Genomic DNA, 22,904 nt, shown 5'->3' with positions numbered 1-22,904 from the left:
TGCCTAAAACATCCTTTTATTGATTCTTTATCTGGTGGACTTTGGATCTCCCAATCTAAATCTCCCTGTTAATATCTCTCACTGTGTATTTAACCTTTCCTCTTAAACTGATCACATTTATAGTTATATATTTATTTAGTGATCAGTTTATTGACTGACTTTTCCATAGATTGAGGCTCTGTGTGGTCAGGGACTATGTCTGCTTTGTTTACCACTTTCCTTAATGTCTGTCACAGTGCTTGGCATGTAGTAGAAGCTAAAGAAACACTGTCAAATATGTATGGTAGGACTTTTTTGGCTTATAAATTAATATGTTGATTAGAAATAAAAGAGCAATATTTATATTATTTCTTGACAAGTTTAACGCCTTTTGGAATTGACTAAAACTTGACACTTTCTGGGTCAGGAAGCATCTGAGAGTCATTTAAGATAGGAAGCCAGACAACTGGAAAGTTTTCTTAATATCATGCATTTTAAATATTAAGATTGTATGAATTCAAAAGTTTTTATAAAATACCAAATTTTCACATGCTTGCCTGGGAGAAGAGCTTAAATTTTTTAAATTATACATTTATATTTATATTAATTTCTCTTCAAACATTTTAGATATTCAAGATGATGAAGTGGCAGAAACTGTTTACAGAGACAGGAAGAGACAGTTACCTTTGGAGCTCACAGTGGAACTAACAGAAGAGACATTTAATGCGACAGTAACAGCTTCTGACAGCATAGTGCTTTTCTATGCTGGTTGTGAGTATGAGTCTTTAGAGGTGACTACTATATTGCATATTAGGGCATTTAAAGTAGGCAGATTTTATTTTTGCATTCTGTTACTGCACATTGTAAAGTGACATAATTTTCATATGTTCCACACTTTGAAATATTTACTTCTAGCTGATTCTGGGGTTGTAAAACTGATTATATATATCTGACTTACAAATTGAAGGTTAATGATTAAACTAGATGTTAAGCTTACTAATTTAGAAAAATTATTGTTATTCAAGCTAACGACTGATTAACAGTTATTATAGATTTATAGGCACTATATTGCTTTTATCCTCAAACAATAGCTGTTCAAGTATACTCCTTGCAGTATGAACGCAGAAACCCTCTTAAATGTTTGAACAATATTGACTACTGCATACTAGGATATTTCTTATTAATAAATAACAATTTGGGGAAACCCCATAAATCTATATGTTCATTATATATAAGTATGGATGCTTTAGAGCAGGGGTCCCCAACCCCCGGGCCATGGACCGGTACTGGTCTGTGGCCTGTTAGGAACCGGGCCACACGGCAGGAGGTGAGCAGCAGGCAAGCTGGCGAAGCTTCATCTGTATTTATAGCCACTCTCCATTGCTCGCATTACTGCCTGAGCTCTGCCTCCTGTCAGCATTGTGGTGAGTTGTATAATTATTTCATTATATATTACAATGTAATAATAAGGGAAATAAAATGCACAATAAATGTAATGTGCTTGAATCATCCCGAAACTATCCCCTCACCCTCTAGTCCGTGGAAAAATTGTCTTCCACGAAACCAGTTCCTGGTGCCAAAAAGGTTGGGGACCACTGCTTTAGAGATATGTACATTGTAATATCTGTTTAATTTTTTATTTTAATGTAGGGCAGGCAGTATCCATGGCATTTCTGCAGTCCTACATCGATGTGGCAATTAAGTTGAAAGGTATACTGTGGTATGCATGCTTATTTTCCTGATTTTGAGCCATAGCTATTTGTATAACTGTGTCATGCTAAAGATGTAGAAACCCATGTAAAATTTCAGGTTATTATGTTTGTATCTCCAAGGTTAATAAGTTAATGAACCATGAGTTTCAGAACTCTCAGAAGCATTCACTTTGATTGTCTTCATAAAACTGTCTTGTAGCTACATAGTTAATCCAGTAATCTTTTTGGCTGAATTCAGTCATTCAGCAAACATTTATTGAGTGCCTACTCTGTGCCAGTTACTGTTAAATATTATTAAATATATACTAAATACTATATATACTAAATACTTTTAAATAAAAATTTGATAGATAAGACCACATCCTAATGAAGGAACTAAGATACCAGTGTTCTTGAAGCTATACGGTTAGGATATTTTTTAATAGCCAGGATCTTTTTATTTTAACTATTCTATGAAACCTGATTCAGTGGTAGACAAATAAGAATCCAAGGAATGAACTCAAAATGTCTATGCCACCATCCCAGCAAAGAAAAAAGGAGGAGTAGGGAGGCCTCTTAGCATTAGTAAGAGACAGATAGTGTTGGCTTAGGTAAGTATAATGTTTTGTAATCACTTGAATAAGACAGAATATATCATGCTTTGTGTCTTTAATATGATTTCCTCCTACTCTGTTTTTCTTGTTAATAAAAGCTATTATGGCTAAATAGGCTTTTTCTTGGCTACTCCAGGAATGCATCCACCATTTAGTTTTGAGGCACTAGCTTATAGGCTCTTTCATTATTTAGTAAGTTCCTTATGGGTGGAGACTGTGTCTTATACTCGGCTCACTGGACTTGGTGCATTGCATTACATTACAGAATATCTGGTGTTTAATAGTTGTTGAGTAAATGATTAAGCAAATGTAGTAGAGTTTCATAAATTTTGTTTTATTTAGTGGAAAATGTGTACTGATATACAACTTATATATTGGGGACTTTTGTGAACTCAAGAAATTGATTCCAGAAAGTCAATCCTAAACGCAACATGTTCTACAGTAATAAAAACATCAGAGGTATAAAAAATCATTTTTGAACCATTTCTCTTCCATTCATTTCCCAACCACATTTGATCCAACTTTTGATTATTTCATTCCCCAAGTGAAGAGATGATTAAGTCTATAGATACTGTGATCCCTAACTTTTTTTTTTTTTTTGCGGTACGCGGGCCTCTCACTGTTGTGGCCTCTCCTGTTGCGGAGCACAGACTCCGGACGCGCAGGCTCAGCGGCCATGGCTCACGGGCCCAGCTGCTCCGTGGCATGTGGGATCCTCCCGAAACGGGGCACGAACCCGTGTCCCCTGCATTGGCAGGCGGACTCTCAACCACTGCGCCACCAGGGAAGCCCCTTAACTTTGTTTTTTTTAAAGCAATCTTGTCATTCTCTTTTAGATTCTCCTTTATGGTGGCAATTTATAGACAGATTTAAGTTTCCTCTCTTAGGTTTTCCAGCCTTATTGGTAAATAATTAGAAGAAAGAAAAAGGGGGGAAATATAAACCACAATGAAATAGTAATTGGATAATGTCCCTGAATAATAGAATTATTCCCCCCTCCCCAGCCCATTTGGTTAGATACCAAATGAAAATGGAAAAAGATTCTCTTACTTTCTTCTCTGTTAATGACCAAATAAAGATGTGACCCCTCAATGCAAGGACTCTTAGTTGTATGTGTTTGTAGAATAAAAAAGCAGATAACCAACCCAAGGGCTTGATTCCTTTTTTGATTAGTATGTTCTTTATGAATAACAATCCTGTTAGTAATTAGATATCAGATAAATGGATTGTTTTGGAAGTTCATGAGGCTTAATATAGAAATGCATACTATATGTAACAATAGTGTTTTGTGTCTATGGTGAAGCCTATACTGTAATTTTGTAAATTGGGAAAATATTGTAATACTTTGGTCCTTTAGTCCTGTAATCTCTCATATTGACTTGGGAAAAAGCCACTTTTTATCTCTTAGTACAAGAGGATGGAGAATATTTTATACTCAGTCACAAGGTGGCAGCAAATGTCAAGTTTTTATAATTACATAGTATCTGTAGCTAAGAGAGTCTGTTTTGTTTTGTTTTTCTTTTAAATTAAGACCCCTATTTGGAATTGCTGCATTGATAAAGTATGTGGAATGTAATACTACAGTCATCTTAGAATATTAGACTATTTCCATTTGAAACATGATTAAGTGTTGAAACCATTTTACAGGAAAGAAAATAAAAATGTGATAACTTCAGTATAAGTAGCCTTATAACTTTTAATGATATGTATCAATATTCTTTTTCCAGTTTTAAAGATAACATCAAAGTTTTCAACTTGGACAAAGGAATAATAACATTTTTAGCAGTAGACCCATTGAGGATGCTTATTGAAGGGAAAGAACTACATTTGTAATAACACCATGTTCCATCCTTGGGTGGCAGTACATAATATGATATTGTCTGAACAAGCACCAGTACAAGCACCACTAGATATTTATTGACTAAATGATTAAAATAAAGGGTAAGAGAACTTTATAGAGTAGATCCAGCTTTACAAGGAATAAGAATTTATTTTTGTCTATATGCACATATAATATTCAGGTATTAATATACTTTAGTGTAAACATTGAAAATTTGTTCACGAAGAAATATCAGGGCACATTTCACAAATTTTTTATTGGGCACATAATAGGTAACAGACATTGTACTAGGCAGCAGGTTTATAGTGGTGAATAAGACAGACTAGACCCTGCCTATATTATCAAACAGATTGCTAACACTAAATCTAAGGTAGTAAGTTATTGCATCTATGAGATATAATCTAGGATCATTTAAAATGTAAGAAAGAAGTTTCAGTATTAAAACTTTTGGCAATAAGATATTAAAATACTGCATTTCACAATTTTAGTCATAAGGGTAGATAACATCTTAAAGTAGGATATAACCTATATTGATACACAAAGATTCCTTCTTTGATCTAATATTATATTAAAGTTTCCTTTTATTAGAATTTATTCTTTCACTAGCTGAGTTGTGTGGTGCTTTGTCATTTGTTTTTTGATATCTCTTCACCTAATTAGTTACACATTTTGGAGGGCCTTCCATACACAGTTGACTTAAACAACACAAGGATTAGGGATGTTGACCCTCTGTGCAGTAGAAAATCCAAGAATAACAGATTTGGCCCTCTGTATACATGGTTGCACCATATCTGAGGTTCCATATCCATGGATTCATCCAACCATGGAATGTGTAGTACTGTAATATTTACTATTGAGAAAAACCCACATATAAGTGGACCTGCACAGTTGAAACCTGTGTTATTCAAGGGTCAACTGTATTAGTATAGAACAAGTAGAAATTTCTCTTTGGAATTCCACTATGATGTGTTTTCTTGGGCTGAGAAGAGATTATAATATTTTAAATAAGTAAATAAGAAATTATAATATTTAGACAGGATGGGTATGTGAAGCCCTAAATGAATTCCATGTGTTAGTTTATTCACACACATATTTAAGGTGTTTCATGTTCAAGGACCACTCTGGGTGCTGGAAAACCAGTGACAAGGAAAACAGACACAGTCCCTACTCTCAGGGAGCTCTAATCGTACAACAACACAGATGAGTACATAATTACATGATGAGATAGGGAAAAGAGCTTGGTCCTCTAAGAGCATAGGAATCTGATGCAGATCAGGGTGTCAGAGGAGGCTTCCTTGAAGTGGTCACACGTGCAGAGATCTAAAGGGGTGAAAAGACCTGACTGCAGAAACTGGTGGGTGTGGGCTGGTAGCAAAGTAGATTTGAGTTTTGAAAAGATATCTCTAGCTTCAGTGTAGAGACATATCGAATTCAGGGAGATAAATTAGGAGAAATGATAAATGATGGCAGTGAAGAGAGAGGGACAGATATAAGAGGTATTTAAAATTCAGATGGTAAAATTGAAGGGCATGCTGATTGATGTGATTAGACCTGTGGAGTTTAGGAATGGGGAGGCGCAAGAAATGGTACTTTGTTTTCCGAGTTATACAAAGATGGCAACATTCACTACTATTCAGAGGAAAAAAACCATATTTGTTTTAGACATCTTGAGTTTGAGGATGTTTCCGTTCAAAGGGAACTAGAGAAGGCAGTAAGAATACATTGGTCTGGAACTTTAAAGGATGAGCCTGGGCCAAAGCTATAAATTTAGGATTCATTAGATTGTCGATGATTATTGAGATTGTCTAGAAGAGAGGGTAGAACAAGAAGAGAAAGCAGCTTAAACTGAGCCTTGGGGGAACTCCTGACTCCACTGGCAGAAGAGCCTGCAAGAGGGACCAAAATGGAGCAGCTAGAGAGTCAGGTGTGGGGATGGGAGCCAATAGAGGAAGGTGCTGCAGAAAATCAAGGGAAGAGAGTGTTTCAGCTGGAGTGTTTCATGCTGCTGAGAAGTTGTAATAAGAATGGGATATAGAGGTGGGGTCAAGATGGTGAGGTGGGAAGATGCAGAGATAGTGTCTCCCCACAACTAGGGCGCCTGCCAGCTGCTGGTGGGGAACTCTGATCCCCAAGGAGATGGAAGGAACCCCAAAGTGAACCGGCAGCTTGCAGGATCCTGGTTCACAAGCCCGGGGTCTGGCCATAGCTCCTGCAGTGGGAGCTCTGAGTCCAAACCACTGGACTAACAGAGAACCTCAGATCCCAGGGAATATTCATCAGAGTGAGGTCTCAAGGAGGTCCCCATCTCAGCACCAATTTATAGTAATGATATAAAGATGATCCAGAATCTCAGAAATAGAATGGAGGCATGGATTGAGAAAATACAGGAAATGTTTAACAAAGATCTGGAAGAAGTAAAGAACAAACAACAGAGATGAACAACACAAGAAAAATACACTAGAAGGAATCAATAACAGAATAATGGAGGCAGAAGAACGAATAAGTGAGCTGGAAGACAACATGGTGGAAATAACTGCTGAGGAGTAGAAAAAAGAAAAAAGAATGAAAAGAATTGAAGACAACCTCAGAGACCTCTGGGACAACACGAGACGCACCAACATTCGAATTACTGGGGTCCCAGAAGAAGAAGAGAAAAAGAAAGGGTCTGAGAAAATATTTGAAGAGATTATAGTTGAAAAGTTCCCTAACATGGGAAAGGAAATAGTCAATCAAGTCCAGGAAGCACAGAGAATCCCATACAGGATAAACTCTAGGAAAAACACACCAATACATATATTAAACCAACAAAAATTAAATTCAAAGAAAAAAGTAGCATCAAGGGTAAAACAAAAAATAACATACAAAGGAATCCCCATAAGGTTACCAGCTGATTTTTCAGCAGAAACTCTGCAGGCCAGAAGGGAATGGCAGGATATACTTAAAAGTAATGAAAGAGAAAAACCTACCAACAAGATTACTCTACCTAGCAAGGATCTCATTCAGATTTGATGGAGAAGTCAAAAGCTTTTCAGATAAGCAAAAGGTAAGAGAATTCAGTATCACCAAACCAGCTTTACGATAAATGCGAAAGAAACTTCTCTAAGTGGGAAACACAAGAGAAGAAAAAGACCCACAAAAAGAAACCCAAAACAATTAAGAAAATGGTAATAGGAACATACATATCGATAGTAGCCTTGAATGTAAATGGATTAACTGCCAACCAAAAGACACAGACTGGTTGAATGGATACAAAAACAAGACCCATATATATGCTGTCTACAGGAGACCCACTTCAGACCTAGAGACACATACAGACTGAAAGTGAAGGGATGGAAAAAGATATTCCATGCAAATGGAAATCAAAAGAAAGCTGGAGTAGCAATACTCATATCAGATAAAATAGACTTTAAAATGAAGACTGTTATAAGAGATAAGGAGGGACACTTCATAATGATCAAAGGATCAATCCAAGAAGAAGATATAACAGTTATAAAAATTTAGGTACCCAACATAGGAGCACCTCAATACATAAGGAAAATGCTAACAACCATGAAAGGAGAAATCAACAGTAACACAATAATAGTAGGGGATTTTAACACCCTACTTACACCAATGGATAGATCATCCAGACAGAAAATAAATAATGAAACACAAGCTTTAAATGACACAATAGACCAGATAGATCTAATTGATACTTATAGAACATTTCACCCAAAAGTGTCAGAATACACTTCTTCTCAAGTGCACATGGAACATTCTCCAGGATAGATCACATCTTGGGTCACAAATCAAGCCTTGGAAAATTTAAGAAAATCGAAATTGTATTATGCAACTTTTCTGACCACAACGCTATGAGATTGGAAATCAATTACAGGAAAAAAACCTGTAAAAAACACAAATACATGGAGGCTAAACAGTGCACTACTAAATAACCAAGAAATCACTGAAGAAATCAAAGAAGAAATAAAAAAAATACATAGAAACAAATGTTGATGAAATCACAATGACCCCAAACCTATGAGATGCAGTAAAAGCAGTTCTAAGAGGGAAGTTTATAGCAATACAATCTCACCTCAAGACACAAGAAAATTGTCAAATAAACAATCTAACCCTACACTTAAAACAACTAGAGAAAGAAGAACAAAGAAAACCCAAAGTCAGTAGAAGGAAAGAAATCATAAAGATCAGAGCAGAAATAAATGAAATAGAAACAAAGACAACAATAGCAAAGATCAATAAAACTAAAAGCTTGTTCTTTGAGAAGATAACAAAATTGATAAACCCTTAGCCAGACTCATCAAGAAAAAAAGGAAGAGGGCTCAAATCAATAAAATTAAAAATGTAAAAGGAGAAATCACAACTGACATTGCAGAAATACAAAGGATTTAAGAGACTACTAAAAACAACTATACTCCAATAAAATGGACAACCACAAAGAAATGGACAAATTCTTGGACAAATGGACAAAACTTTCCAAGATGGAACCAGGAAGAATTAAAAGTATAAACAGACCTATCACAAGTAATGAAATTGAAACCAGAATTTAAAATCTTCCAACAAACAGAAGTCCAGGACCAGATGGCTTCACAGGAGAATTCTATCAAACATTTAGAGAAGAGCTAACACTCATCCTTTTCAAACTCTTCCAAAAAATCGCAGAGGAAGAAACACTCCCAAATTCATTCTACAAAGCACATCACCCTGATACCAAAGCCAGAAAAAGATATCACAAAAAAAGGAAAATTAAAGACCAATATCACTGATGAACATAGATGCAAAAATCCTGAACAAAATACTAGCAAACAGAATCCAACAGCACATTAAAAGGATCGTACACCATGATCAAGTGGGATTTATCCCAGGGATGCAAGGATTCTTCAGTATATGCAAATCAATCAATGTGATACACCACGTTAACAAATTCAGGAATAAAAACCATATGATTATCTCAATAGATGCAGGAGAAGCTTTTGACAAAATTCAACATCGATTTATGATAAAACTCTCCAGAAAATGGGCATAGAGGGAACCTACCTCAACATAATAAAGACCATATATGACAAACCCACAGCAAGCATCATACTCAATGGTAGAAAACTGAAAGCATTTCCACTAAGATCAGGAAAAAGACAAGGATGTCCACTCTTGCCACTATTATTCAACATAGTTTTGGAAGTCCTTGCCACAGCAATCAGAGAAGAAAAAAGAAATAAAAGGAATACAAATTGGAAAAGAAGAAGTAAAACCGTCACTGTTTGCCAATGACATGATAATATTCATAGAAGATCCTAAAGATGCCACCAGAAAACTACTAGAACTAATCAATGAACTTGGTAAGGTTGCAGGATACAAAATTAATGCACAGGAAACTCTGGCATTCCTATACACCAACAATGAAAAATCAGAGAAATTAAGGAAACACTCCCATTTACCACTGCAACAAAAAGAATAAAATACCCAGGAATAGACCTGCCTAAGGAGGCAAAAGACTTGTACTTAGAAACTATAAAACAATGCTGAAAGAAATCAAAGATGACATAAACAGATGGAGAAATATACCATGTTCTTAGATTAGAAGATTCAGTATTGTGAAAATGACTATACTACTCAAAGCAATCTACAAATTCAGTGCAATCCCTATCAAACTACCAATGGAATCCTTCACAGAATTAGAACAAAAAATTTTACAATTCATATGGAAACACAAAAGATCCCGAATAGCCAAAGCAATCTTGAGAAACAAAAATGGAGTTGGAGGAATCAGGCTATCTGACTTCAGACTATACCACAAAGCTACAGTAATAAAGACAGTATGGTGCTGGCACAAAAACAGAAATATAGATCAATGATACAGGATAGAATGCTCAGAGATAAACCCAGGCACATATGGGCACTTAATTTACGACAGAGGAGGCAAGAACATACAATGGAGAAAAGACAAACTCTTCAATAAGTGCTGGGAAAACTGGACAGCTACACGTAAAAGAATGAAATTAGAACACTACTTAACACCATACACAAAAATAAACTCCAAATGGATTAAAGACTCAAATGTAAGACCAGACACTATAAAACTCTTAGAGGAAAAACACTCTTTGACATAAGATCTTTTTTCTCCCACCTCCTAGAGTAACAGAAATAAAAATAAATAAATAAATAGGACTTAATTAAACTTAAAAGCTTTTGCACAGCCAAGGAAACCATACACAGGACAAAAAACACCACCCTCAGAGAGAAAATATTTGCAAATGAAACAACAGACAAAGTATCATCTCCAAAATATACAAACAGCTCATGGAGCTCAATATCAAAAAAAACAATCCAGTTAAAAAATGGGCAGAAGACCTAAATTGACACTTCACCAAGGAAGGCATACAGATGGCCAAGAGGCACATGAAAAGATGCTCAACATACTAATTAGTAGTGAAATGCAAATCAGAACTACAAAGAGGTATCACCTCATGCCGGTCAGAATGGTTGTTATCAAAAAATCTAGAAACAGTAAATGCTGGAAAGGGCGTGGTGAAAAGGGAACCCTTCTGCACTGTTGGTGGGAACGTAAATTAATACAACCACTATGGAAAACAGTATGGAGATTCCTTAAAAAACTAAACATAGAACTACCATACAACCCAGCAATCCCACTACTGGGCATATACCCTGAGAAAACCATAATTCAAAAAGAGTCATGTACCACAGTGTTCATCACAGCTCTATTTACAATAGCCAGGCCATGGCAGCCACCTAAGTGTCCATCGGCAGATGAATGGATAAAGAAGATGTGACACATATGTACAATGGAATATTACTCGGCCATAAAAAGGAACAAAATTGAGTTATTTGTAGTGAGGTGGATGGACCTAGAGTCTGTCCACAGAGTGAAGTAAGAAGGAGAAAAACAAACACCCTATGCTAACGCGTATATATGGAATCCCCCTCCCCCCCCCAAAATGGTACTGATGAACCTAGTTACATGGCAGGAATAAAGAGGTAGACATAGAAAATGGACTTGTGGACATGGAATGGGAGGGCGAAGCTGGGGCAAAGTGAGAGTAACATCGACATATATACACTACCGGATATAAAATAGTTGGCTGCTGGGAAGCAGCAACATAGCACAGGGAGATCAGCTCGGTGCTTTGCGATGACATAGAGGGGTGCGAGGGAGGCTCAAGAGGGAGGAGATATGGGGACATGTGTATGCATATGGCTGATTGGCTTTGTTGTGCAACAGAAATTGACACTGTAGTGTGAAGCCATTATACTCCAATAAGCATTAAATAAAAGAGTGGGATATAAAAAATATTGTCAGTTCTCAACAAATGAGTTTTCTACATTAACATTTGTAAAATGTGCATTTTCCTTTTATTTAGGCACCTCTACTATGCTGCTTACTAGAGTAAACTGTGCAGATTGGTCTCATGTATGTGCCAAGCAAAATGTTACTGAATTTCCTGTTGTCAAGATGTACAAGGAAGGCGAGAACCCAGTATCTTATGCTGGTATGCTAGGAACTGAAGATCTCCTAAAATTTATCCAGCTGTAAGTATTCAGCTTCACCCTAAGATTTTTTAAATGTTAGGTCTATAAAACTTCTAATTCCCATACTTCGTTGACACACTTTGGATAGGTTAAGGAGGTATGAATTGCGATCACAGGGGAAACACTAATGAGCAGAGCCTATCTACTACATTCCATCACCTTTAGGGAGATAGAAATTTTGTTTAAGAGATAGAAATTTTGTTTAATGAGGCTGATTTTTTCTTTAGAATAGTATTTAATTGTCTTTATTTTGTCAGTGCTTGTCCTGTGGAATATGCTACGTTCAGTATATTTTATTTTTTACAAGCTGAAAAGTATCTTTAAAAATTAATTTTGAATATAGTTAAATATTCATCCAGCAACAGGATTTCATGCCCAGTGAATATTACGTCTGTCCAAGAAGCAGAAGAATATTTAAGTGGGAAATTACATAAAGACCTGGTCTCCTATTCTAGCGTGTCAGTACTGGGGCTGTTTAGTCCAACCATGACAACAGGTAAGTGGAATTGAACATTTAAATTATGTAATATATAGCTAACGAACTCGTTTACTAGGGTTTTTTTTGAAAGAATTAATATCTTTTTAAATTATAGAGAATTCAATTAGAGAATTTTGAAAATACAGAGAAGTTGGAAGAAAAAAATAAAAATCTGTAATTATTTAGAGTTGTTGAACTTTAATGTAATTCCTTCACTGTTTTTCTGTGTACCGATATATTGCATATTTATGTACATTTTAGTGTAATTGGGCTAGTACTATGTATTTAGGTTAGTATCTGCTGTTTTTATTTAACATTAAGTGGGTGCCTTTTTTCAGGTGATTAATATTCTTCAAAAACATCATAGCTGTATAATATTTGATTGGATGAATATACCATAATTTATTTAACTATTGCCAACAAATAATATTTTTGTTTCCCTTTTTTCTTTTTGCTATATGTAAAGAATATTTTCATTTATGAGTCTTTGTATAGATTTTAGGATTCTCTATGTATAGTATCATGTCATCTGCAAACAGTGACAGCTTTACTTCTTCTTTTCCGATTTGGATTCCTTTTATTTCTTTTTCTTCTCTGATTGCTGTGGCTAAAACTTCCAACACTATGTTGAATAATAGTGGTGAGAGTGGACAACCTTGTCTTGTTCCTGATCTTAGAGGAAATGGTTTCAGTTTTTCACCATTGAGAACAATGTTGGCTGTGGGTTTGTCATATATGGCCTTTATTATGTTGAGGTAAGTTTCCTCTATGCCTACTTTCTGGAGGGTTTTTATCATAAATAGGTGTTGAATTTTCTCAAAAGCTTTTTCTGCATCTATTGAGATAATCATATGGTTTTTCTGCTTCAATTTGTTAATATGGTGTATCACATTAATTGATTTGTGTATATTGAAGAATCCTTGCATTCCTGGGATTAACCACACTTGATCATGGTGTATGATCCTTTTAACGTGCTGTTGGATTCTGTTTGCTAGTACTTGGTTGAAGATTTTTTTCATTTATGTTCATCAGTGGTATTGGCCTGTAGTTTTCTTTCTTTTTGACATCTTTGTCTGGTTTGGTGGTGATGGTGGCCTCATAGAATGAGTTTGGGAGTGTTCCTCCCTCTGCTATATTTTGGAAGAGTTTGAGAAGTATAGGTGTTAGCTTTTCTCTAAATGTTTGATAGAATTCACCTGTGAAGCCATCTGGTCCTGGGCTTTTGTTTGTTGGAAGATTTTTAATCACAGTCTCAATTTCAGTGCTTGTGATTCGTCTGTTTATATTTTCTATTTCTTACTGGTTCGGTCTCGGAAGGTTGTGCTTTTTCTAAGAATGTGTCCATTTCTTCCAGATTGTCCATTTTATTGGCATATAGTTGCTTGTAGTAATCTCTCGTGATCCTTTGTATTTCTGCAGTGTCAGTTGTTACTTCTCCGTTTTCACTTCTAATTCTATTGATTTGAGTCTTCTCCCTTTTTTTCTTCATGAGTCTGGCGAATGGTTTATCAATTTTGTTTATCTTCTCAGAGAACTAGCTTTTACTTTTATTGATCTTAGCTATTGTTTCCTTCATTTTTTTGGTTTATTTCTGATCTGATCTTTATTATTTCTTTCCTTTTGCTAGCTTTGAGGTTTTTTTGTTCTTCTTTCTCTGATTGCTTTAGGTATAAGGTTAGGTTGTTTATTTGAGTTGTTTCTTGAGGTACAACTGTATTGCTTTATACTTTCCTCTTATAGAATTGATTTTGCTGCATCCCATAGGTTTTGGGTCATCGTTTTTTCACAGGCATTTGTTCCTAGGTATTTTTTTATTTCCTCTTTGATTTCTTCAGTAATCTCTTGGTTATTTAGTGTATTGTTTAGCCTCCATGTGTTTGTAATGTTTACAGATTTTTTCCTGTAATTGATATCTAGTCTCATAGCGTTGTGGTTGGAAAAGATACCTGATATGATTTCAGTTTTCTTAAGTTTACCAAAGCTTGATTTCCGACCCAAGGTATGATCTATCCTGGAGAATGTTCCATGAGCACTTGAGAAGAAAGTGTATTCTGTTGTTTTTGGATGGAATGTTCTATAAATATCAATTAAGCCCATCTTGTTTAATGTATCATTTAAAGCTTGTGTTTCCTTATTTATTTTCATATTGGATGATCTGTCCATTGGTGAAAGTGGGCTGTTAAAGTCCCCTACTATGATTGTGTTAATGTTGCTTTCCCCTATTATGGCTGTTAGTGTTTGCCTTATGTATTGAGGTGCTCCTATGTTGGGTGCATAAATATTTACAATTGTTATATCTTCTTCTTGGATTGATCCCTTGATCGTTATGTAGTGTCCTTCTTTGTTTCTTGTAATAGTCTTTATTTTAAAGTCTATTTTGTCTGATATGAGAATTGCTACTCCAGCTTTCATTTGGTATCCATTTGCATGGAATAGCTTTTTCCATCCTCTCACTTTCAGTCTGTATGTATCCCTAGGTCTGAAGTGGGTCTCTTGTAGACAGCATATATACGGGTCTTGTTTTTGCATCCATTCAGCCCGTCTACGTCTTTTGGTTGGAGCATTTAATCCATTTACACTTAAGGTAATTATTGATATGTATGTTTCTATTCCCATTTTCTTCATTGTTTTGGGTTTGTTATTGTAGGTGTTTTCCTTCTCTTGTGTTTCCTGCCTAAAGAAGTTCCTTTAGCATTTGTTGTAAAGCTGGTTTGGTGGTGCTGAATTCTGTTAGCTTTTGCTCGTCTGTAAATTTTTTAATTTCTCTGTCGAATCTGAATGAGATCCTTTCTGGGTAGAGTAATCGTGGTTGTAAGTTTTTCCCTTTCATCACTTTGAATTTGTCCTGCCATTCCCTTCTGGCTTGCAGAGTTTCTGCTGAAGGATCAGCTATTAACCTTATGGGGATTCCCTTGTATGTTAGTTGTTGTTTTTCCCTCGCTGATTTTAATATTTTTTCTTTGTATTTAGTTTTTGATAATTTGATTGATATGTGTCTTGGCGTGTTTCTCCTTGGTTTTATCTTGTATGGGACTCTCTGCACTTCCTGGACTTGACTATTTCCTTTCCCATATTAAGGAAGTTTTCAGCTATAATCTCTTCAAATATTTTCTCAGTCTGTTTCTTTTTCTCTTCTTCTTCTTGCACCCCTATAATTCGAATGTTGGTGCATTTAAAATTGTCCCAGAGGTCTCTGAGACTGTGCTCGATTCTTTTCATTCTTTATTGTGCTTTGCAGTAATTATTTCCACTATTTTATCTTCCAGGTCACTTATCTGTTCTTCTGCCTCAGTTATTCTGTTGTTGATTCCTTCTAGAGAATTTTAAATTTCATTTATTGTGTTGTTCATCATTGTTTGCTCTTTAGTTCTTCTAGGTCCTTGTTCAACGTTTCTTGTATTTTTTCCATTCTATTTCCAAGACTTTGGATCACCTTTACTATCATTATTCTGAATTGTTTTTCAGGTAGACTGCCTATTTCCTCTTCATTTGTTTGCCCTGATGGGTTTTTACCTTGCTCCTTCATCTGCTGTGTGTTTCTCTGTCTTCTCATTTTGCTTAACTTACTGTGTTTGGAGTCTCCTTTTCACAGGCTGCAGATTTGTAGATCCCGTTGTTTTTGGTGTCTACCCCTAGTGACTAAGGTTGGTTCAGTGGGTTGTGTAGGCTTCCTGGTGGAGGGGACTAGTGCATGCGTTTTGGTGGATGAGGCTGGATCTTGTCTTTCTGGTGGGCAGGTCCGCGTCTGGTGGTGTGTTTTGGGGTGTCTGTGACCTTATTATGATTTTAAGCAGCCTCTCTGCTAATGGGTGGGATTGTGTTCCTGTCTTGCTAGTTGTTTGGCATAGGGTGTCCAGCACTACAGCTTGCTGGTCGTTGAGTGGAGCTGGGTGTTAGCATTGAGATGGAGATCTCTGGGAGAGCTTTTGCCATTTGATATTACGTGGAACCAGGGGGTCTCTGATGGAACAGTGGTCTCTTGCCTCTTAGACTTTTCCCCAGACTCCCTTCGAGCTAGCTGTGGTGCAGTAGCCCCCTTCAGGCTGTGTTCATGAAGCCAACCCCAGTCCTCCTACTGGGATCTGAACTCTGAAGCCTAAGCCTCTGCTCCTAGCCCCCACCCACCTTGGCGGATGAGCAGACAAGCCTTTCAGGCTGGTGAGTGCTGGTAGGCCCGATCCTCTGTGTGTAAGTCTCTCCACTTTGCCCTCTGCACTTGTATTGCTGTGCTCTCCTCCATGGCCCTGAAGCTTCCCACCAGCCCACCACTCGTCTCTGCCTGTGAAGGGGCTTCCTAGTGTGTGGAAACTTTTCCTCCTTCACAGCTCCCTCCCAGAGGTGCAGGTCCTGTCCCTATTTTTTTGTCTCTGTGTTTTCTGTTTTTCTTTTGCCCTGCCCAGGTACATGGGGAGTTTCTTGCCTTTTGGGAAGTCTGAGGTCTTCTACCAGCATTCAGTATGTGTTCTGTAGGAGTTGTTCACATGTAGATGTATTTGTGATGTATTTGTGGGGAGGAAGGTGATCTCCATGTCTTACTCCTCTGCCATCTTGAAGGTCTCTCCCAAAACAATCTTGAGAAATAAAAACAGAGCTGGAGGAATCAGGCTCCCTGACTTCAAACTATACTACAAAGCTACAGTAATCAAGACAGTATGGTACTGGCACAAAAACAGAAATGTAGATCAATGGAACAGGATAGAAAGCCCTGAGATAAACCAATGCACATATGGTTACCTTATTTTTGATAAAGGAGGCAAGAGTGTACAATGGAGAAAAGACAGCCTCTTCAATAAGTAGTGCTGGGAAAACTGGACAGCTACCTGTAAAAAATGAAATTAGAACACTCCCTAACACCATACACAAAAATAAACTCAAAATGGATTAAAAACCTAAATGTAAGGCTAGACACTCTAAAACTCTTAGAGGAAAACATAGGCAGAACACTCTATGACATAAATCACAGCAAGATCCTTTTTGACCCACCTCCTAGAGAAATGGAAATAAAAACAAACATAAACAAGTGGCACCTAATGAAACTTAAAAGCTTCTGCACAGCAAAGGAAACAAAAAAATGAAAAGACAACCCTTATAATGGGAGAAAATATTTGCAAATGAAGCAACTGACACAGGATTAATCTCCAAAATATACACGCAACTCATGCAGCTCAATATCAAAAAAACAAACAACCCAATCCAAAAATGGGCAGCGGACCTAAACAGACATTTCTCCAAAGAAGATATACAGATTGCCAATGAACAGATGAAAGGATGCTCAACATCACTAACCATTAGAGAAATGCAAATCAAAACTACAATGAGGTATCACCTCACACCACTCAGAGTGGACATCATCAAAAAAATCTACAAACAGTAAATGCTGGAGAGGGTGTGGAGAAAAGGGAACCCTCTTGAAGTGTTGGTGGGAATGTAAATTGATGCAGCCACTATGGAGAACAGTATGGAGGTTCCTTAAAAAACTAAAAATAGAACTACCATATGACCCAGCAATCCCACTTCTTGGCATATACCAAGAAAACCATAATTCAAATAGTCATGTACCACAGTGTTCATTGCAGCACTATTTACAATAGCCAGGACGTGGAAGCAACCTAAGTGTCTGTTGACAGATGAATGGATAAAGAAGATGTGGCACATATATACAGTGGAATATTACTCAGCCATAAAAAGAAACGAAATTGAGTTATTTGTAGTGAGGTGGATGGTTCCAGAGTCTGTCATACAGAGTGAAGTAAGTCAGAAAGAGAGAAGCAAATACTGTATGCTAACACATATATATGGAATGTAAGAAAAAAAAAGGTTCTGATGAACCTAGGGGCCGGACAGGAATCAGGACACAGCTGTAGAGAATGGTCTTGAGGACACGGGGAGGGGGAAGTGTAAACTGGGACAAAGTTAAGAGAGTAGCATTGCCTACATACACTACCAAATGTAAAATAGCTAGTGGGAAGCAGCTGCATTGCACAGGGAGGTCAGCTCAGTGATTTGTGACCACCTAGAGGGGTGGGATAAGGAGGGTGGGAGGGAGATGCAAGAGTGAAGCAATATGGGGATATACATATGCATATAGCTGATTCACTTTGTTATACAGCAGAGACCAACACAACATTGTAAAGCAATTATATTCCAATAAAGATGTTAAAAATTATTTTATTGAAGTATAGTTGATTTACAATATTGTGTTAATTTCAGCTGTACAGCAAAGTGACTCAGTAATACATATATATTCTTTTTCATATTCTTTTCCATTATGGTTTATCACAGGATATTGAATATAGTTCCCTGTGCTATACACTAGGACCTTATTGTTTATCCATCCTATATATAATAGTTTGTTCCTGTTAATCCCAAACTCCAAATCCTTCCCTCCCACACACTCCTCCCCCACTTGGCAACCACAAGTCTGTTTTCCATGTCTGTGAGTCTGTTTCTGTTTCGTAGATATGTTCATTTTTGTTGGATTTTAGGTTCCATATATAAGTGATATCATATGGTATTTGTCTTTCACCTTCTGACTGACTTTGCTTAGTATGATAATCTCTAGGTCCATCCATGTTGCTACAAATGCATTTTTCATTCTTTTTTATGGCTGAGTAGTATTCCAGTGTGTGTGTGTGTGTGTGTGAGTGAGTGTATCTATCTCACTCCTTCTTCCTCCATTCATCCTTCATAGGACATTTAGGTTGTTTCCATGTCTTGGCTATTGTGAATAGTGCTGCTATGAACATAGGGGTGCTTGTGTCTTTTCGAATTATAGTTATGTCTGGGTATATGCCCAGGAGTAGGATTGCTGGATCATATTGCAACTCTATTTTTAGTTTCTTGAGCAACCTCCATACTGTTTTCCATAATGGCTGCACCAATTTACATTCCCACCAACAGTCTAAGAGGGTTCCCTTTTCTCAACACCCTCTCCAACGTTTATTATTTTTAGACTTTTTAATGATGGCCATTCTGACTGGTGTGGGGTGGTACCTGACTGTAGTTTTGATTTGCATTTCTCTAATAATTAGCGATGATGAGCATCTTTTCATGTCCCTATTGGCCATCTGTATGTCTTCTTTGGAGAACTGTCTATTTAGGTCTTCCGCCCATTTTTTGATTGGGTTTTTTGCTTTTTTTCTTATTGAGTTGTGTGAGCTGTTTGTATATTTTTGAAATTAATTTAAAAAATTAATATTTTTGAAATTAAATATTTGCAAATATTTTCTCCCAGTCTGTAGGTTGTCTTTTTTGTTTTGTTTATGGTTTCCTTTGCTGTATAGAAGCTTGTAAGTTTGATTAGGTCCCATTTGTTTATTTTTGCTTTCATTTCCATTGCCTTTGGAGACTGAACTAAGAAAATGAATGCATCTTATATTTAATTTCAAATTAATGCTTTTGCTTTCAGCTTTGATACAGCGCTTACAGCAATTAGTTTTACTTTTTTTTTCATAGTATCATTGGCTATAGTGTTCTTTTAATATTACAGTTTCTCTATTCTTAAACTCCTACTCTTTATATATATTTTTTCTGTCCTTCATAGGACTGTGTCTTTCAGTAAGTTTTAAAGAAAGAGTACACAGGGCATTTTTTCTGACCAGTGGTATTACTTAGAATGTTATTATCTTGGCTTTGGAGATGGATGGCCTCTCCAAAACCTGGGTAGCAAAACCCTTAGTGTTTTCCTCATCATGTCGACTGAAAAAAAGTGCATAACATGAGAGTTGTGAGTTAAGCTTTATTTGAGGCAAAATGAGGACTATCGCCTGGGAGACAGCATCTCAGATAGCTCTGAGGAACTGCTCCAAAGAGGTAGGGGGTAGTCAGTATATACGTAACTGTGGTGAAGGGGATACATGCAGTCAAGCACATATTTTGGCAGAAGATTGCTGCTAGTCACAAGAAGGTTGTTGCTAGTCACGAGGAGCAGATGTCTCTGTTAATGATTTTAGTGCTGCTTTTCTAGATATGAGAAGATGTAAGAAACTGGGCCCATAAAATCTCCTGAAAATAGCTGGCTATCTGAAGGCCTGTTCTGCCAGGTTTTCCCAGAGCACAGAGTGTTTCATTACTGATCTCACCCTGAACTCCTTTCAGGGTGTGTTGAAGGTTGGTGACTGCAGTGGCTAGTGACCTCATCCTTGCAGAGACAGATGGCAAGTAACAATTTTTAGTTGGCAATCTCATGCTAACTCTTTCCATTTATGTAGCAAACTTCCCTCCTTCTTATTTTTCTTTTATTTAAGATGAATTTCAAATTCTGAATGAAATATCTTAAGGATATTTGTATGGGAAGAAGATCCCCAAAGTCTAGCATTATAATTGCATTTAGTAGATACTATTAAGTACTTATTAAATTTTGCTTTCTACAAATTGCTGTCTAGTAATTTTCCCCTTCTACTTTGTCTTCAGAATTTTTAAAAATAAAAGCCAAAAGAACTCACTAGAAAGAAATAAAAGGAATGTTAATGTGTGCAATGTGGCTTACCATCTTAGAAGGCAAAATCCAGAGGGCATAACTTTTAAATTTGTATTCTATCTATGAAAAATCATGAAGTAAATGACTCTGTGTTTTACTCCGTCTTTCCCTTTCTCATGTTTTTGCACCCACAGTTGACTTTGTTTTCTACCTACCTCAAGTGCCTAGTGTCCTGAAGTTCTTGCTTATTATTTACACTGGGCCTCCTTCCAAAAAGAATTAGTCTTCAGATAATAAAAAGCACAAATACAATAAAATCATTAAAACAAGTTAAGAGTTAAGCAATAAAAGTAGGGGATAATTATGTAGAATACCTAGAAACACTGCAGTTAATCCTAAAACTTAACCCTGAGCAATCTGGTAGCAAATAGAAACAGAAAGATGAAAATTTTGCCAATTTATAATCATTATACAATAAATGGAAAACTAGAAGTTAGGGTGCTGAGTCACCCATAGAGAAACTATTTCTCTGATTATACATGCTTACAGGAATTTTTCACATATGTATATATACGTGTATATTTTATTTAGAGATCAACATAAGGAACAGTGTACTTGATCATATTGCTGTACAAATGATGATAAAATTTACATGTAGTTATCTCTCAAAAGCATAATGTTAAGGTATATAAAGGTGGTCTGGTGTGCCAGAATGATGTCATCTGGATATGATGCTTTTTAATTATTTTACTGGATTGATTGTTTCTAAACCTTTTAAGTCAGGTATTAGTTCCTCTTCCTTTTTGTTTTTGGTTTTTGCAGACATTCATATGATAGTTGCTGGGTTTTCAACACTATTTTGAAAATCATTTTCAATTGTCATATAAAATATTATTTTCAACATAATTTTCAACATATTTAATGAGAAAACATATAACAATAAAAGGCTCTTATAATCCATTAACATTTTTATGTACATTTGGATTTTATTCATAAATGCTAACTATTAACATTTGCTGATCACTTATTTTGTATCAGATATTAATTTGTTGTTCATATAGATTCTAATGGTTTGAAGACTAATATGAGTTCTATGGGGGGTGAAATGTCTTTTTTATCCACTCATGTTATCTTTCAGGCCCCTCTACTAGAAAGTTACTACTTTTTGCTTTTTAGTTAATAAATATCTTGTAGGGATATAGTTTAAAACTCTGTAAATGTCCTGTTCCTCATTTTACTTTTGCACAGCAGTTTTAAAATTCACTGCCTGCAACAGGTATTACTATGATAGTTGCCAGGTGGGAGATTTCTAACTCCATTATTCCTTCTACCTTTATTAGTTGGCATACTACTCATTTGTTTGTTTATCAGTATGGATGGCTGAGTTGTTATTTTATTCAGTGGATTATAATCAGTTACTGTCATTAGATTGCTCAGGTTACCCTAGATAGATTTGGTCAGTGGGAGCCTTTCACTCTATCATGTCCTTTTTTTTTTCCGTCCTGGGTACCTATGACCTTTTGACATGTCTCCATTATTTTCTGAAAACGTCCTTTTGTCACAAGATGTTCCCAGCCCCATTCCTAGAATCAGCCAGTTCTCCAAGGAGTCCAATTTCCTTTTAATGGGACAATGAATTTAGAAACCAAGATCTAGGGGTTAGGAATATTTTAGTAATGGCGGTGTCCTTGTCTCTCGACTCTTTTGCTGACAGAGCTAAAATATAGATGTATCTGTATGTGTCTAAATATAACTGTGTAATAAAATGTGACAGTAGAAAAAAGCAGTATTGCTAAATTAATGTATTTATTTATTTTTAACATCTTTATTGGAGTATAATTGCTTTACAATGGTGTGTTAGTTTCTGCTTTATAAAAAAGTGAATCAGCTATACATATACATATATCCCCATGTCTCTTCCCTCTTGTGTCTCCCTCCCTCCGACCCTTCCTATCCCACCCCTCTGGGTGGTCACAAAGCACCGAGCTGATCTCCCTGTGCTATGCGGCTGCTTCCCACCAGCTATCAGTTGTACATTTGGTAGTGTATATATGTCCATGCCCCTCGCTCACTTGGTCCTATTTCATTTGTCAGTGGACTCTTAGGTTGCTCCCATGTCCTGGCTATTGTAAATAGAGCTGCAATGAAAATTGTGGTACATGACTCTTTTTGAATTATGGTTTTCTCAGGGTATAAACCCAGAAGTGGGATTGCTGGGTTGAATGGTAGTTATATTTTTAGTTTTTTAAGGAACCCCCATACTGTTCTCCATAGAGGCTGTATCAATTTACATTCCCACCAACAGTGCAAGAGGGTTCCCTTTTCTCTGCACTCTCTCCAG

The 22,904-nt window shown here is 36.4% G+C and overlaps 1 protein-coding gene across 1 annotated transcript in view; it reads left to right on the top strand.

Annotated features, from left to right (window-relative positions):
* Positions 1-22,904, top strand: part of TXNDC16 (thioredoxin domain containing 16) — a 108,631-nt gene that overhangs the window by 63,876 nt on the left and 21,851 nt on the right. The window contains exons 13-16 of the mRNA XM_024734795.1: positions 607-750; positions 1,630-1,689; positions 11,498-11,666; positions 12,026-12,162. Of these exons, the coding sequence (XP_024590563.1) occupies positions 607-750; positions 1,630-1,689; positions 11,498-11,666; positions 12,026-12,162 (510 nt within the window). The remainder of the gene's footprint in view (positions 1-606; positions 751-1,629; positions 1,690-11,497; positions 11,667-12,025; positions 12,163-22,904) is intronic.

The sequence above is a fragment of the Neophocaena asiaeorientalis genome, unplaced genomic scaffold (assembly GCF_003031525.2).
Source record: "Neophocaena asiaeorientalis asiaeorientalis breed wild unplaced genomic scaffold, Neophocaena_asiaeorientalis_V1.1 scaffold547, whole genome shotgun sequence".
Lineage (NCBI taxonomy): Eukaryota > Metazoa > Chordata > Mammalia > Artiodactyla > Phocoenidae > Neophocaena > Neophocaena asiaeorientalis.
This window is presented reverse-complemented; position numbering and strand designations above follow the sequence as displayed.